The sequence below is a fragment of the Prosopis cineraria genome, unplaced genomic scaffold (assembly GCF_029017545.1).
Source record: "Prosopis cineraria cultivar Desert tree isolate PC_DT_omini unplaced genomic scaffold, ASM2901754v1 PC10, whole genome shotgun sequence".
In the NCBI taxonomy this organism is placed as follows: Eukaryota; Viridiplantae; Streptophyta; class Magnoliopsida; order Fabales; family Fabaceae; genus Prosopis; species Prosopis cineraria.
Window position 1 is genome coordinate 6,136,768 of NW_026555341.1, and position 16,380 is coordinate 6,153,147.

Consider the following 16,380-nt stretch of genomic DNA (forward strand, 5'->3'; position numbering starts at 1 on the left):
GGCCTTTAGTAATTTAATTTATGTGTATTTAGAACTAATAGTTGCCAACTAGGAGCATGTTTTGATACTTGCACCATTTACATTCTGTAAAATTTGATTGTATTTTGAGCCCTAAGATATAAGTCTTATATCAATTTAATTGGTTAGGGCCAAAATACTAGTGTAAATGTGAAAATAACTTGTGAATGTTTGTGTAAAGCAAAAATGGGAATATTTTAAGAATTGAAAAATAATTGATCTCCCCCTTTCGTTTTTTAGATTGACAGGTCAAGGGTTGAAAATATATTATAGGTATATTTGCAGGTCTATGGTGTATTGCACAAGTGATATTGGGTCTATTAAGCATGGTCTATAGATGATTGTAAGCTTTTGAAACTTGGTCAAGGTTTTTATATCTAAGTTATGATTTAAGTATAAAAATGAGTAAGTTTACAAATGGGTTATCCAACTTTTAACTGAGATATAATGTTGAAATGGAACTAATGTCATTAACTAAAACTTTTCATATACACTTAAATCACCTCAATCAAATGTTGGATGGAGTTTTAGGACGTATTAAAAGTTTGTCCCGAACGGTATCAAATTGATAGGATCGGTGCTGTCATTTTTGTGCAATGTATCGTAGCACGTGGCACAGAAAATGAAAGTTGCGGTGTGAGGGACACAAGCTGCGATGCACCTTCTTATTTCATGTTAAATTATTTTCAATCCTATTTTGTAAAGTTTGAATACAAACTGGTATCTTATGCTTTCGTATTTATTTTTACCAATTTAGACTTATTAAAGCTCTATTTAAAGCTTGTTTTTGAAGCACAAACTTATGATTCTCAAATCTTAAAGTAATTTTATAAACTTTATTTGAAATGTTCATTATTTTTAAAGTGTCAAACATGTTTGGGTAATTTATTTAAGTTAGTTCTGTGATTAATGTAAAGTCGTGGTTAAGTGTTGGATTAATAAAGGGCATTCTGATACAAGTCATAGTCATAGCATATGGAGATGATGAATTCTTTCTTTTGTGCCTAACAATTATTTTTAGAAATGCACCATTTAGTACCTAGAAATGTGCTTTGAAAAGGGCGATAAGGTGAAATTTTTATGTGGATCCAACAAAACAACCAAAAGCAAGACCTACTTAAATGTTATGAGCTATGACACCCCTCTCTTGTTAGTCAATCTTATTGTTTCTTCAGCTTCTCCGCCTTTTTTCCCCGCAAATAAACAAATTAAACATACAGATACCTTTCTTCTTCGCCATGCATTATTCATGTCCACTTACTTGTCACCCTTTATTCAACACGTATTTCACATGCTTCCATATTCTTTTTTTTTTTAAGGGGGAAAAAGAACTCTTTACTAACATTGGTTTGTGTATGATTGAATAGGGTCAATTTTCATTCTCTGCCAGAAAACCATGAAAACATTTGGTTAGTGCCAGGGAAAAGTATTTTTGTCAAAACACAAAAAAGAAGGAAAAGAAATGTGTGTGATATTTTTGTTTTTGTTATGATGATTATATTTTTATCTTTTCAAATTTTTTCACCGACATATTTAAAAGATATTTTAATTTATAAGTTCAATATATTTTTATTGTTTCATTTCTCTGTATACTGTATAGTAACGACTGACTAATCAATTTCTTTACCTTCAATGTATATGTGCAAAAGATTCACTTGTAGTCACTGTTGTTGTGATTCAATTTTTTTGGATAAAATATAGGGCAAAAGCCTAGACAATATTATTTAACTAAAAATAACATGAGGGTATGAAAACTCCCTAATATCAACCATTCCAAGAGGCCCTTGGGAGGCTTTCTTATTAAATTAAAACCAAGCTTCACCTTCTATTTTCCAAGGTCACTGAACATCCAAGCATGACGCATTTTTGCCCCAAAAACACCTAATCTTTTTGTGTGTGTTTGTGAGAGAGAGAGAGAGTGTGTGTGTGTTGAACACATGACTCGCTTCTAGTGAATGTTGAGCACATGACTCGCTTCTAGTGATGCTTCCTTTTGCTTGACCCACTGTCTACATGTTTGAACTTGGAAGCGATTAATGCATCCTATGTTTTGATATCAGTTTATTGGACAAAATAAAAAGAGAACTATTGATGTAAATGCAATTATATGAAATCTGCATGCAATTATGTATGTATTATGTAATCACTCTTATTTCAAACAGAGATAATATGGCAAAAATGACAAAAGAATATAAAGTTATTGTATATAGTACCCTATTTTGTGTTGTGATGATGACTCACGAGGACTATAATTACTGTTTAATATGATGATAGCTAGCTAATAAACTTACTTACAACATATACAAGTGAATCATCAAAGATCCATATACCTGGCTTATGATGGGAGTGACCATGATATTGCTCTCCAAGTGCTCCAAATTATGATTAAGAGAGAGAAAGCATGGTTCGGTTTTTCTATTTTCACTTTGGCTTAATTCCAATGGTACATACTACCAGATTATTTGGGTTAAAATTGAAACGTTGTTCACAATGGCTATAACAGTTCTCTAAAAAAAATTAAGAATTACAAGTATAAAGGATAGATATATCCCTTCTCTAATAATGTTATGAACTTATGATCTTTTAATTAACTAAAATCAGGGCTGGTGTTTTTGATCATTCCAATGAAGGGGGAAAAAGAAAGAAAGAAAGAAAGACATTAGTATGTATAATTTCAATACGGATAAAGGAAACATGAATACTCTTTTTAGTAAGATTATGCCTCACATATTAATTGAGTACTGTTTACCATAGCATCACAAATTGATGATGCATTTCTTTTTTGATTACTTATAAGTATTATTCTATTGAAGGTGAGATATTTGAGATGTAGCAAAACATTAAATATGGGTACCTCTTTCTATAAAAATTTAAACTTTAATTTGCTATATTGTAAGGGACTAACTTCTTCTATTAAATCAAATTATTATTGCTATACATTTATAAAACATAATATGTATAAATTAGTCGATGAATGGGAATAAATAATAAAATAATGAAATTCTTTGCGCCCAATTCTTCATAATTTAGAAGCATGTGAAAACTATGAAGTCAATTGCACCTTGCAATCATGAGCTGATAGACAACGAAATGAAGGGTTAAGAGCTCAACAAAAAACAAGATACATGACAATAGAATTAAAAACAGATTTCTATAACTACTGTGGCATCTTTTACTAGAGTATTTGAATTTCAGTTGAATATAATTGATTATAAAAATAATTAATTAATATAATTTATTTTAATTATAACTAATTATGTTATAAAGTGATTATGTTTGAATATTATTTTTTGAAATTGATTTTAATAAAATTAAATGTGTTTGGATGATCCTAGTAAAAATCAATTTTAAATATATAAATTATAAGCATTGGTTTTAAGTTTTAACATGTATATTATAACGATGAATAATAAAAATTTAAATTATATTACAATTATATTATTTATATTAATATTAATGTTATATTAATATTATATTATATTGTAATAAGAAAATAAATTATATTATTCCCATGGTGTAGAGGATGTTGCACCAGATGACTAAGAAGCACCCAGAGAAGAGGAACGCTGAATTAAACAAAGAAAAAGTTGAAGGAAGTCGACAGAGAAGACATGGTGGAAGGAGAGAACGTCACACTGTATGGACTTGGACGGAAAAATGGTGGAGAATGACTTGCGAGGAAGGAGATGCGCTCTGATGAACTCAGACAACACTTGCAAATTGAAGATGGAGGACATTGATCGAAGGAGACGAGGCTGCGGTAGAGAAGAGATGGAGATAGTGGCAAGGAGTAGTCTTCACTTTTTTGTGAGGATAAAGAGAAGTGATAGATAGCGGATTTATATGTTGGCACGTTGCACATGGTTAAAACAAACAATAATTGCTCCAACCGACATAATCAATCTGGGAAGTTACTCTTTCTAGCTTAAGCCAAAAGCGTGATTTGGGTTAGAATAATGGATTAGATGAAAATGAGAGTGTTTGGGTAGTTTTTAGCAGCATCATAGGGTAGTTTTGATACATTTAATTAATTCCAGGAGCATATCCAAACAAGGTCTACCTTGCTCAACAGAATGAGTGAAGGACCGAAGTTTCAGTCTCGTGAACTCGGACGATGTTGTTTTAATCAAGCTGAAAAGTTGGCAACGACATGATGGGGCGTGGCCCTGAAATCCAGATTCTTTGTTAAGGAAAATTGGTTACTGGAATTTCATGATTGGCGCTTACGACGGCGAAAACCATCTGAATCACCAGGCGACACAAGAATTGGTCGCTTGATACCGTTCATTCTCCCGCTCCTCATCAAATCTGAAACCTATACACGTGGATGTATTCGAGAGATGGAGGGAGTTCAGTTCAAGGGACTGGATCGTATGTGATTGAAGGGAGTAGGATTACTAGATTAGTTAGTCGCTCGCTGGACTCGACAACAGTGGGACCCTCTGTCCAGCTGAAAAGGTCAACATTGTTGACCAGAATGTCAATCAGGTTGATGTTATTGGCTTCAGGCTCTTGGGATGGTCCCACTTCGGGGTCCTACGACTACAAGTACTACTGGCATACTGTAATGATCACGATGCTCATTCGCGTAGTTGCAGGTCTCGTGCGTTCGAAATCAGGAACACCAACGCCTCGTGGCCCCATCCTACGATCATGAGAACTGAGGTATATGATTGCGACACGTGCCACCCCAGCTGTACCCTATAATCCTCTCCGCACAGCGCTCATCGCACCTCAAATAATAACCACCGTCGTTGCTATACATGCTACGAATTAAAACTTCATTTATTATCCTCCTGCTTGTACTGACATTACCTTTTTTATTTTTATATACCCCCGTTTAAAAAAATAAAATATTTTTAATTAAATTTCATTATTTAATAAAATAATTATTTATTTTAAAATTAATTTTATCTTTTTATATTCACTTCTATTAAATATCCGACAATAAATATGAAGTTATTATCAATAGAGATACTTTAAAAAAAACAGGTAATAATTACACTTTAAAAGATTAAAAATATCTTATATTTTTTAACATCCAACTACTCAAAAAATTCTTTACATTAATGGAGGGAATATAAAAAGTCTTTTAAATTTTTTTGTCTCTAAATATAGGAAGTTGTTAGCATATTTTTAATAAATGAACTATTATACCTTTATTAAATTGAAAAAAAAGTATTTTCATTAATTTAATTTAAAAAAATTATTTTTATTTATAATAAATAAGGACAAAATTAAAATATAATTATATTTTTAATTAAATAGTTAATTTTTATTAATTTACATAACTTAATTAAAAAATATTTTAACATATAAAGAGGATGGAGTATATTATATCAAATTATCAATCAAGTCCAGCAAATATAATTTTTCTGATTTTTTTAATGATAGAGAAACACAGGAAGGATTAGCTGCTGTCCTGTATTTTTAATCAATACAATAAATTTGTATGGCCATGTTTAATAGGTGGGCATCCCGTGGCGTCTGCCCACTTGACCGCTTCAAGCGCCACTGCTAGAAGGCTGTTTTCTGCGCTCGCAAAAGAAAATATGAATAACACGATACGAAGTCTGTGTTCTGTTTTGGGACACAATATACGAAGTCTGTGTGTTGTGATGCCATTTGTGCCCTCACCCCAGTACCATTAATAATCGCACGTGTATTATTTATCACCTGCCTCAGTACCGCTATCCCACTTGAACAAAAAGAAGACACTGCGTTGGGAGTATTCATCCGATGTTAATCATCTTCTAAAAATATAATTTAATTCATTTTATAACTTATTAATTGATAAAATTATTTTATTTTAAACTAAAATTTTCAAACCATTCTTAAAAAAATAAGAGAGAGAAAGACAAAAAAATTATATTATATTATTTATTTATTTTTTATTTGAAGGTTATATTTAAAATTTTACTTATTTTTATTTTTTATAATTTTATTGTGTTAGTATAGATGAAGTTAATAAAAATAATTTATAAATAATATTGAAAGAAGTATTGAGTAATTATGGAGACAGCACATTGACCTTGGTGCCCCCTGAATTGTGGCTCTCGCTTCCCGCGCCTCCTCAATTTTTAGACGATCTATATTTATTATTTTTCTATTTTACATTTTGCAAAACAAGAAATTATATAAATCATAAAAAAATTTAATAAATTTGTTCACTCAATTAAACAGTTCAAATTTAATCTGAATCGTCCACACTTAATATCAATTTTTTAAATATATTTTAGATAGTGCAAGTTTAATATCAAAATATGTTGTATGTACGATCGAGATCCCACATTGTCACTTCTCCCCTCCTCCCTAAATTAGTAAATTGTATTGAGTGGATGGGCCGTACAATGTACATAGATTAGATGAAGCAAGGAGGAAGGGATACAGAAAAGCGAGAGGGGGGAGGGTTGGTGGAAAAATCCGGAAAGAGGGATGACTTTTTGGCTCCATCGTGGATACGGAAATGAATTCCTTAGGAAGAGGGATTATGAATTGATTAACTAATCGTGTACCATGTGAAGCTACAGCGCAAATCAACTCAAGTGGTTCGGACAGTATCCCTCTTTTCAAAACGCCACCATTTTTCGATTCAATAATAACAATGCACCCTACCCTGTTTTTGAATAACAGTAACAGAGCAAGGCGGTGTTAAAAAGGTAGGATGAAAATTAAATCTACAAAAATTTAATAACATTTAAATTTATGATAATTTTTTTAAAATAAATTTTAAATATTGATTCAAATATTATAAATCTAAGAGCTCCATTCACAAGCAAAATATTTTAATTTTAAATGTAAAACTAGTATTCTGTTTATGATTATTTAAATTAATATCCATAACTAGTTTTTAAGAAAAATTTTATTGAAAACTAAATGTATTTGAATTTTATTAAAAAAATTACTGTTATTCTCAATATCAAACAAGAAGAAGATTGACTCTCGTGGTCCATATGTATATTGCTACTCAAGACAAGGGACTTCTTTCCAGTTCCAAGGCATCCCACCTTGAATTCAAGGCATCATATCATATCATAATCCCTCCGTTTTTATTTATAAAAAAAATCATATCACATAATTTAAAATTTAATTAACTATATTAATTTTATCTCAAAATAAAAAAATAGATTATAATATCATTTATTCATTATATTAATCAAGCTTTCATTAATTATTTTTTATTATTGTGAATGAAAAAATTATGAAGAATAATTTAGGAAGCTTGTAATAAATATTTATTAAAAAAATATAATTTTATTTATATAAAAAACAAGTTAAAACTGATAATTTTTCTTATAAATGAAAACAGAGGAGTATTTCTTAACCAAAAAAAAAAAAGAGTTGAAACAGTCTAATGACTTTTTATTTGAAATATTTGCATCTGCATTCGAATGGACTCATGTGAATCTCCATTTCAACTCAAATCGATTCCTATCATTTATTTAAATTAATTTTAAATATTTTTATTTATTAAAGCAAAAAATATAAAAATTTTAATATTAAATTTTGACTATTTAAAGAACATTAAATGGTTAGTTTATAAAATTTATAAATTTATTAATATTAAATTAGGTTATTTAAATTATATTTGAACTGTCTAGAGCGTCTCTTAATAATCAAATTATAAAATTTTTTAATATTAAGTTAGACTGCTAGATTAAACCTGGCCAGATTGATAATGAACATGTTTATTAAAATTTTAAAATTTTTTATATTAATAAATATAATATTAAAAAATTAATTTAAATGAACAGCAGATTTAGATTGAAATAAAAGTTAGAATTGCTCTTGATCCTAACAAGCATAGAATTGCTCTTGATCCTAACAAGCATCCAATGCAAATTGAAAATATTTGTGGACCACATTCATAGAAAACCATACTTTTCATATACTACCCCCCCTAAAAAAGAATCAAGTTATCAAAGAAATTACCACCAATAAAATTAGTCTAATTAATAAAAATTTAATCTATGATTTACAAGATTATCAACTCATATTCTATTATTGATATGAAGACTTTATTGATAAATAATGTAAAAATATATTGGAAAAACATATCTGTAAGTCTTTATAATTTTACTCAATTTTAAATTAGGTCCTTATAGTTTATTTTATTTTAATTAAACCTTTATAGTTCAATCAATTAAATTTTTTAATACCTAAAAGTTAAAATTCTTATATTTTTCCTTTAAAAAAACAAAATCAAGAACTTTTATATTTTTATTAAATGATTATACAACTTTAGAATTACGTTATTTTTATAACTCAAAATTTATATAATTATATTGTCATCTAAATATTTTTATACATGTAGAATTTTCATAAAGGATTATAGTCAAGGTATTAACAGTGGATTAAATCAATTTTTTTTATTTTGATTGAAAGTATTAAATTAAATTTTCTACAAAACCTAAGAGTATTTTGGCTTTGTAAAATCAAAACAAAAATTTAATAATTTATTATTAATTTTAACTTTCAAGAGTCAATATATATAATAGATGAAACTATAAAGATTTGATTAAAATAAAAGAAACTACAGGGACTTAATTTAAAATTAAGTGACACTGTAATGACTTGTAATTATATTTTTTCAAATATCTTTACAAAATATTTGAAGATATATCCTAACTATAGTAAGTTTAGTTTGTTAATAAAAAAAATATGAGAGTGGCCGTAAGGTTTGGTGCGCAAAATTCTCATCCTTCGGAACCTTCAATTCAAAGTTGACACAACACATTCTTTATGACAAGAATCAAATAGCTACTAATTAACCATTATCAACTTCAAACAACAAAAACGACATGTCTTTGTTTGCCAGCATCAATTTCGCCCTTGTTGCTATATGTGCGAGTATAGAAAAAGTGTGCTCGTGTTGGAATTTTTCAAGTGAGCAAAGGAAGAACAAATAAAAAAAGGGGGGGTGTTTGGAGTGGGAGAGTTTAAAATTCGAAAGGGCATAAAATTTGGAGAGAATAGGAAAACATGAAGGGGAATGATGAGGAAGATAAAATCTGAAGGGGAAAAGGTAGGCGAGGATGGAGAACAAGTGACAAGTCACAAGAGCATTTTCTGCTTTGTGTGGGAGCATCAATGCCTGAATATCGTGGTGATAGAAAAGGACACACAAGAAAAAGGCAGCAAACATTTTATATATATATATAGTAATAGTAAAACCAACAAAAATTAACAAAGGGGAGGTGAAAAAGATAAGCAAAGTGACACAATCAGAGCATTGGAACAGGAGAAGATTCCGGTATAAAGCCAGTGTCCTCCTGTACTCATCATTATATTTCCTTTGCTTTACATTGCATTTGCATACCATACAGGTGAAACCAAAAAAGCTAAAAACTAAACTTCTAGACATATATATATATATATATATAGAGAGAGAGAGAGAGAGAGAGAGAGAGATTTAGTTGGTGAGCAGTCAGGTTTGGTAAGGCTTGCCGAGTGCCGACAATGATATGTGTCTGGCCACTTAGCCAGTAATCAGTAAAATTACACAATACCCTCGAACCAGGGGAGCGGAGTAAGAGTAATAGTAATAGTACTATTCTTCATTCATTCTACTTTTCCTGCTCTTCTACTCACTCCATTCACCCAAAGGTGAAGATTTGAAAAAGACCCACTTGGTTCAATTTTCACCTTTTTACTGTTTGCAGTGGTGGGTATGTGAATGGGAAACCCATCCACAAGAAAAGGAAGATTCGTATTTCAAAAACGTGGATGCTGACTGCTGAGAGATAATGATGATGACATGGCATCACAGTCTTCTACAGTTTGAAGTTGACAATAATAAACAGCAGTTACCTTTGGCGGCTACTCTATGAACATAATATATATTTCCTTCTTTTCTCCCTGTTTAATTATAAAACTCCTCATTACAACTGCCCTGTGTAGTTTAGCCGCTGATAATTGTCAATCAATATTGAAAATTTCCTTATTCCTAATTTTTCCTAATTAATGTAAATTTCTTGTATGACAAAATTGAGATTTTTCAAGTGGGTCGCTGTCCGAGACATCACTGCCAAGTTAACAATGCCATCAACATTGTCCAGCTTCTTCTGCTCTATATGGTTTATATGCTGATGGAGCCTAAGAAATTAAAAAGCATTTCAGGAAATAGTCAGAAGCACGGTTGCTTCATCTGCTTCGAAAGCCTGTTGTCAAAGCTTTAAAGAATGCGAAGCTCGTACAAATAAATCAAATCTAATTCGATGAAATAGCACTGAATCCTCCTCAAGATGAAATAACTCTTACATAATGACGAGATGAAATAACTTGGTAAATCACTGTTATTATGTTATTGCAGTTGCAAAATTTCTTTCAACGTTACTAACAAGATAATTATCACTATATAGTTTGAGTCAAGAAAGATGATTATTTTGTTTTGAAGGAAAAAACATTCAAATCCGGACACAACAATGACCTTATAAATGACGTGAAACAAATTTTAATTCCCAAAACTGAGATAAATGATATAAAAAAAATTCGATTCTACCTTCTCAATTTTCTTTATTCTCTTTACATATTCGAATAACTTAAATATATAAGATATATAAACAATCATGATCCTACAATCATAATAATTTGAATATTTAAAAAATGGTTTAGGTGAACTAATTGTACGAAGATAGTAGAGTAAAAATAGGATTTGTCTACGGCTGAACTTGGCCGCTAAAATCGCAGTCGCACAATAACTTGAATCGAAAACTGTTGGATAATGACAATGAACAATAAAACAATGGTATTGTTAGTAGAGTTTGTTGTAATTTCACTTTCCAACAGCTTTCCGCGGCAAAGCTTAGTGTGACAAAAAATATAATAACAAGAGAATGAGTTAGACAAGAATGGAAATAGGAGGACCATTAAGAATAGCTTTAGCATTAGCTAATATTTTTATTAATAACTCAACAACTTCCACGAGCATAACTCCTAGAGTGGAAAAAGCCTCAAAGACACCAATGAAAAAAAAGATGAAATCTGTTAAAATTTGTAGTGGAATAATATAATTAAATACTGACTAAAGTTGGAGCATGAGTAGTAGAGGTTTTTGTTATTTAAACAAATGGTTAAAAGTTTAAATCTTAACCTTTCTATACCTAAAAATTCAATTTAGTTAAAAGAGATTTGTCATGCATTTATATATTTCTGGGAAAAATATTTCCTGCTAACTAACGACGAAACTTACTCCTCCTTATGTTTACTGAAAAAAGAACAGAATAGAAGCATCTAATGTGGTTCTTCATGCCGACAGTGTTACTTTACTTAGGGTCCTCAAAAGAATACCTTTATGGCAATGATGGGGAGCATCATCTAATGCCTCAGCCCTCAGCCTTAACATTACTACAAAGCTTTGGAATGTTTAAAAGACACGTTACCCCAAAGCTGATTTGATCGAATAATCCAACTTAATCCTCATCTTCATACATTTATCACACCCAATCCTCAGAAAATGACTCACTTTTGGTTCCAACTTCCATGGTGGGGTTCCACTCCCCTACACACCACTCCACGACATCTATTCAGATCGACCTGCCTGGGCTTTCAGAATCAATCTCCCCAACTCATCTCATGTCTGAGGTTTTCACTCTTCCCTATTTTTCCAATCCATTTCATTTACCGCCAAGACATCTCCTGGCAAAATTTCCTCTTTTTTGTTGGGATAGTTACTTATCCTTACAAATGGTCCACCAAGTCCTACTAACAACCAACCATTATATGGCTCACTCACCAGTTCAACCATATCTCTGTCCACTCCTGCCACCTAAAACATTTAAGTTTTAAAATAGTACTAATACTAATAATGCATGTCCTCAATTCCCATTAAAGTCAAGTCCCTCCGCTGGTACGGTACCATGTGAAATTATTATTATTTGTTAACTGACTGTCCCAAGATTGATGACGAGACTTTTGGCAGCGGAAAGTGAACCGAACCCCATCATCCACGACAACTTTAGCTAGTTAGCTAGCCGAGACATGACCTGCGTGCCTTCGTTCTGCTGACGCACCATGTGACGCTGAGCTGATCAAAATTAGCCAATTTATGGTCGACATTGACTTTATAGACAGAAAGCTGAAGGGTATTGGAGCTAAAACATGGCCGATCGAAGTCTGTGTATGATTGCTTGAAAGCTTAGCATCTTCCCAGGTTTTACAGACATGCATCGGATGCCTGCCTCTCAACATTCTCGAACAGGTTTAAAGATCGACAGACATATCTGCATCTCAGCAAGACAGTACGTTCGGCGTTCCTCAAGGTTTAAAGCCTAGTTTGCATTACAAGGATTCCCCCTTTTTTTTTCCCGCTGCAAAGCCATACAAGGATTCTTTGCAGCTTTAGCGGGAGAAGTAAAAATAGAATTAATGTGGATGCACTGCTACATGATTTTAATTTACAAAATTCAGAGCATTCAATTTACTAGTTTCAACAACAGGTGAGAGAGTGAGTAGGGATCGGATCTTAAAAACCAAAGGAGAATTCATAAAAACCTTCCCCTTTACAACTATTATTTATATCGGAAACAAAATTTTCTACGACACGGTTCCAGTTGTGTGACTCAGTTCATGCTCCTTTTGTCTAGCTTTACGAACAAAGAAGAGATATTGTTTCCCCGCATATTTAACTTCTTCAAAATCATGCAAGGGTCAAAGATGGAAGTTGCTCGAATCATGAGGCTGGCCAATAGCAACACAGAAATCCTTTCCCCAACAAATGTCTCCCTTTCTCCCACCTCACCTTGCTGCCTCAAAATCCAAAGACCAAATGGAACGAAAGACGAGAGAAGAAGGAAGGAGAAGAGGGTGGGTGGTGAAAAGAATTTAATAAATTCTAAAAATTAAATATCCTAACTGATAAACCAATAAAAAAAGTTTTTTTTCAAAAAAAAAAAAAATTTGCTAGGCTGAGGATGTATCAACAAGCACCTCGTTGAACGCATCATCGTCCCCGTTTGCCAAGGCAAACAGCTCTGCATCCTTATCGTCGTCACTGGAAAAATCGCGTCTCTCCATTTTGGAATGAGCTGCAATAAAAATCAACTTCTGAGCCTTGTCCAGTGCTGTCCTGGAGTGTCCACGGGCAAACGCCCATCTCAATAAGGACACGTTGCACTTGAATCCACACGACGTTGCGTGAAGGAATATTAGCCTCACAGCAACTTTGCCTAAAGATTTGAACTCAGTCAGATAAGTTTCCCACACAAGTCGACTGCTCTGTGGATTAGCAATTCTCATCTTCCCTGTCACGCGATCCCTCTCCTTCATCTGCACAGCTTGAGCATAAACAGGATCCAGCCCTTCTGTTCTCCATTTCATAAGCTCCATTAGAGCAATATGGGCTTCGTCCCTTGAAACAAGCCTCGTGATCAGCCTGTCCACGTCCTTGTCTTGCTCCGGCGTCAGGCACTTGAACGGAGGAAGGTACTTGCCGCTCGTATCCCTTATCAAATAAAGCGGGTCGAGAATATAAGCGGCAGCCCAGGCAGGGTGGTAGTTCTTCTTGAATCGTTTCTCAATTACTTTCTCTACTGATTCTTCTTCAATATGGAACTTGGAGCACCAGTCCTTCACTTTTGCTTTTAATTCGTCCCACAGAGGAAGGCACTGGCCTACGAGCGGTCGTTCTGTCTCGATCTCCAGAGCCATGTCCTTCACCAGTTTAACCAACGATTGAACTGCCTCCAATTCATTCCAAAAGTTCACGTCGCGAATCATATCTCCTACTTCTCTCGCTGCTGGGTCTTCAATGCATACCATTTTGAATGATTCGTCCAACAGAATTAGCTGCAACGCACGGGCCGAACTCGAAACGTCCTCTATCATTGTGTGAACAGGCCCAAAGTTAAAATGTTCGGTGTCACGCATCGGTACTCGTATTAACCAGGCGTGGCCGTACTCTTGTAACTGGTACTTTTGGAAACTATTACGAACCTGAGACTTGTAATTGACAAAATTTGCGAGCTTGAGACAATTCTCGGTGACGCTGCTGAACAGCTGAAGTTCCTTGCCGAAGTCCTTGATCAAACTATTGAAGCCTTGAAACTGACAAGAAAGATTTACCATCCAATGATTCTGAATCTCCAAGTTTTTCAAAGCCTTGGCCTTGAACTTGTCCGCAACAATACCTACACACTGTTGCACAACATTCCCGCAAATGCCAGTGATTGTCTCCCAAAACACCTCCTCTGCATACTTAGAAGGAGCAGAATCGGTCACAAACACCGCCCTTCTGTACAAACTGGTCCCATTGGGGAGATTCACTCTCAAAGTAACCAAATTTTCATCACTGTAAACCCCATATTTCTTGGGTTTCCACCCATCAGACGCGACTTGAAAGAACAGGGCATCTCTAATCCGCGCCTCCGATTCTACCTTGGCTTCCTCAAATTTGGCGTCCAATCTAGCACCTGTTAATTCCCTGCGAGAAATAGCTGGCAAACCCACCTGATTAAGGAAAGCCCTGAACTTCGGGTGCTCCAAACTCGAAAAAGACACCGACCCACAAGATTCATAGACCCAGTCAGCGAGATAATCGAGCGCACTATCAGTCTGGGTCTTGCTAAGAGTAGGCCCGGGTGACGTTTTAGGACTCTTGAGCTTCTTCACACTGTCTTCCAACATAGCCAGAGCTCCCAAGTCCTCCTTTCCACCAGATAACATCAAATGCGGTTGCTGTGGCAACAAACCTGCTGCACCACCCGTCACTACAGGAGTAGGTGATGCTGACGAAGTCGTGTACTTGAGCTCCCCACAGAATCGCGACGGATCCACTATGGCAAGCTGCGGAGCTTGGTAAGACGAAGCGGGCCCACCACCAGTCGCTCTAGCAGCAGAAGAAGAAGACGATGAAGTTCTCTTGCGGTGGCTGTGGTGCACGGAAGAAGAAGGAGGCGACGACACAATTGCAGACGTAGGTGAAACGGAGGAAATGGGTACAGGCGCAGAATTGAAATTGGGACAAGTTCCGCGCTTTAGATGCTCAGAAGCGGTACGAGAGGGATTGGAGGCGGAAAATACGGCGTCGCATAGAGAGCACCTGAGCTTCACTGCTTTAGGAAGTCCAGTGTCAGTGTTGTGAACCAACATGGGCTCCAGGTGTGCCCAATACCAAGCCCCTTTGCCTTTAATGGCCTTGTTTCGAACCATGACCAACCCTTCGTAGCGCTTGTGCACAGCTTTTGCCGCAAGCTCCTCGGCCGAAGCTGAGTCCACAGACGGTGTGGTAGTGTTAGTGGTCGTCATTGCTGTAAGCACCCAAAAGGATGAAAAATCCGATTTCAACCAGGTATGGTTTGATTACATGTTCACCGTCCTCGTCGTCGTTATCGCTCTGGGATTCAAGGGTCGTGATCAAGCAGCATCGTATTCGGTGCATTTAGCCGGGGAAAACTGGCGCTGGCGGTCGGAATTTAAATTTCCGGTGGCATGCCATACCATGGCCAAGACCGGTGATCTGACAAGACCAGGAAATAACTAGGACGAGGAGGCTTTATTTTGTCTCTATGATGTGCCCATTGCTGAAAAAAGGAAATGGACACGGGAGGGGTTCGGGGAGATAGAAGAATTGGGCAGTGACAATTGAGATTGATAAAAAATAATGGCAACGCAAAAGGTGAGAGACTAGGAGGAGAACTCGGGAGATCAGACACTGTTGACGATACTCAGAGAAAGTTAACGCGCATTCACGCGGTGATTATCTGCGCGTGGGGGACATAGCTGGGGATGTTGATGGTAACTGCGGTACAAAGAGCCAACGAGGTAAGACTGGAGCCAGAGTCCCACGTACGAAACCAAAGAGCCGAGAATGGTCGCCAGTTCAGGGCGATTGGAGAGTGGAGAACACGCGCTCCCAGAGAGGGTTTAGTTTTGGAGTCCTCCTCGCCTTTGTATCTTTTTCAATATTTTGTTCATTTAAACTTTCAAGGCTAATTTGTTAATCAATAATCTTTTTCTTTTAAGGGTCTAATTGTGGGGGAGGCTTGATTTGTCCGTTTCTTTCTTTCTCTTTTTCTTTTGGTTGTGTGTATTTTATTCTAAAAGAAATAAATAAATAATTATGGGAGGGGGCAGGGGGCCTTTCCTTTTGTGATTTGTTGTATCATGTGATGAATTGAATGTGTGGACATTAAAGGGCAGCCTAGGAATTTAATGAATTCTAAACCCGTTCCTATGACTATGAAACAGTGTTGACTGCGACACATGCTCCTGCCCAGGCCAAGGCTGCGGAACGACCATCTTTAAATATCACGGCAAAAATTGTGGTTCATAAAAAATAATATGCATGTGTATATTGAGTTTTATAAAATGCACCAAATTCAAAAATAGGTGCCGGAAACGCATGTTCGTGTGAGATAAAGTCAT

General features: G+C 34.7%; 1 protein-coding gene across 1 annotated transcript; it reads right to left on the minus strand.

The window, feature by feature from the left end:
- Positions 1 to 12,387: 12,387 nt before the first annotated feature.
- On the minus strand, positions 12,388 to 15,648 carry LOC129321841 (uncharacterized). Its single transcript, XM_054967768.1, has one exon. The coding sequence runs from the start codon at positions 15,259 to 15,261 to the stop codon at positions 12,919 to 12,921; it is 2,343 nt and encodes a 780-aa protein (XP_054823743.1). The 5' UTR covers positions 15,262 to 15,648; the 3' UTR covers positions 12,388 to 12,918.
- Positions 15,649 to 16,380: the final 732 nt, after the last annotated feature.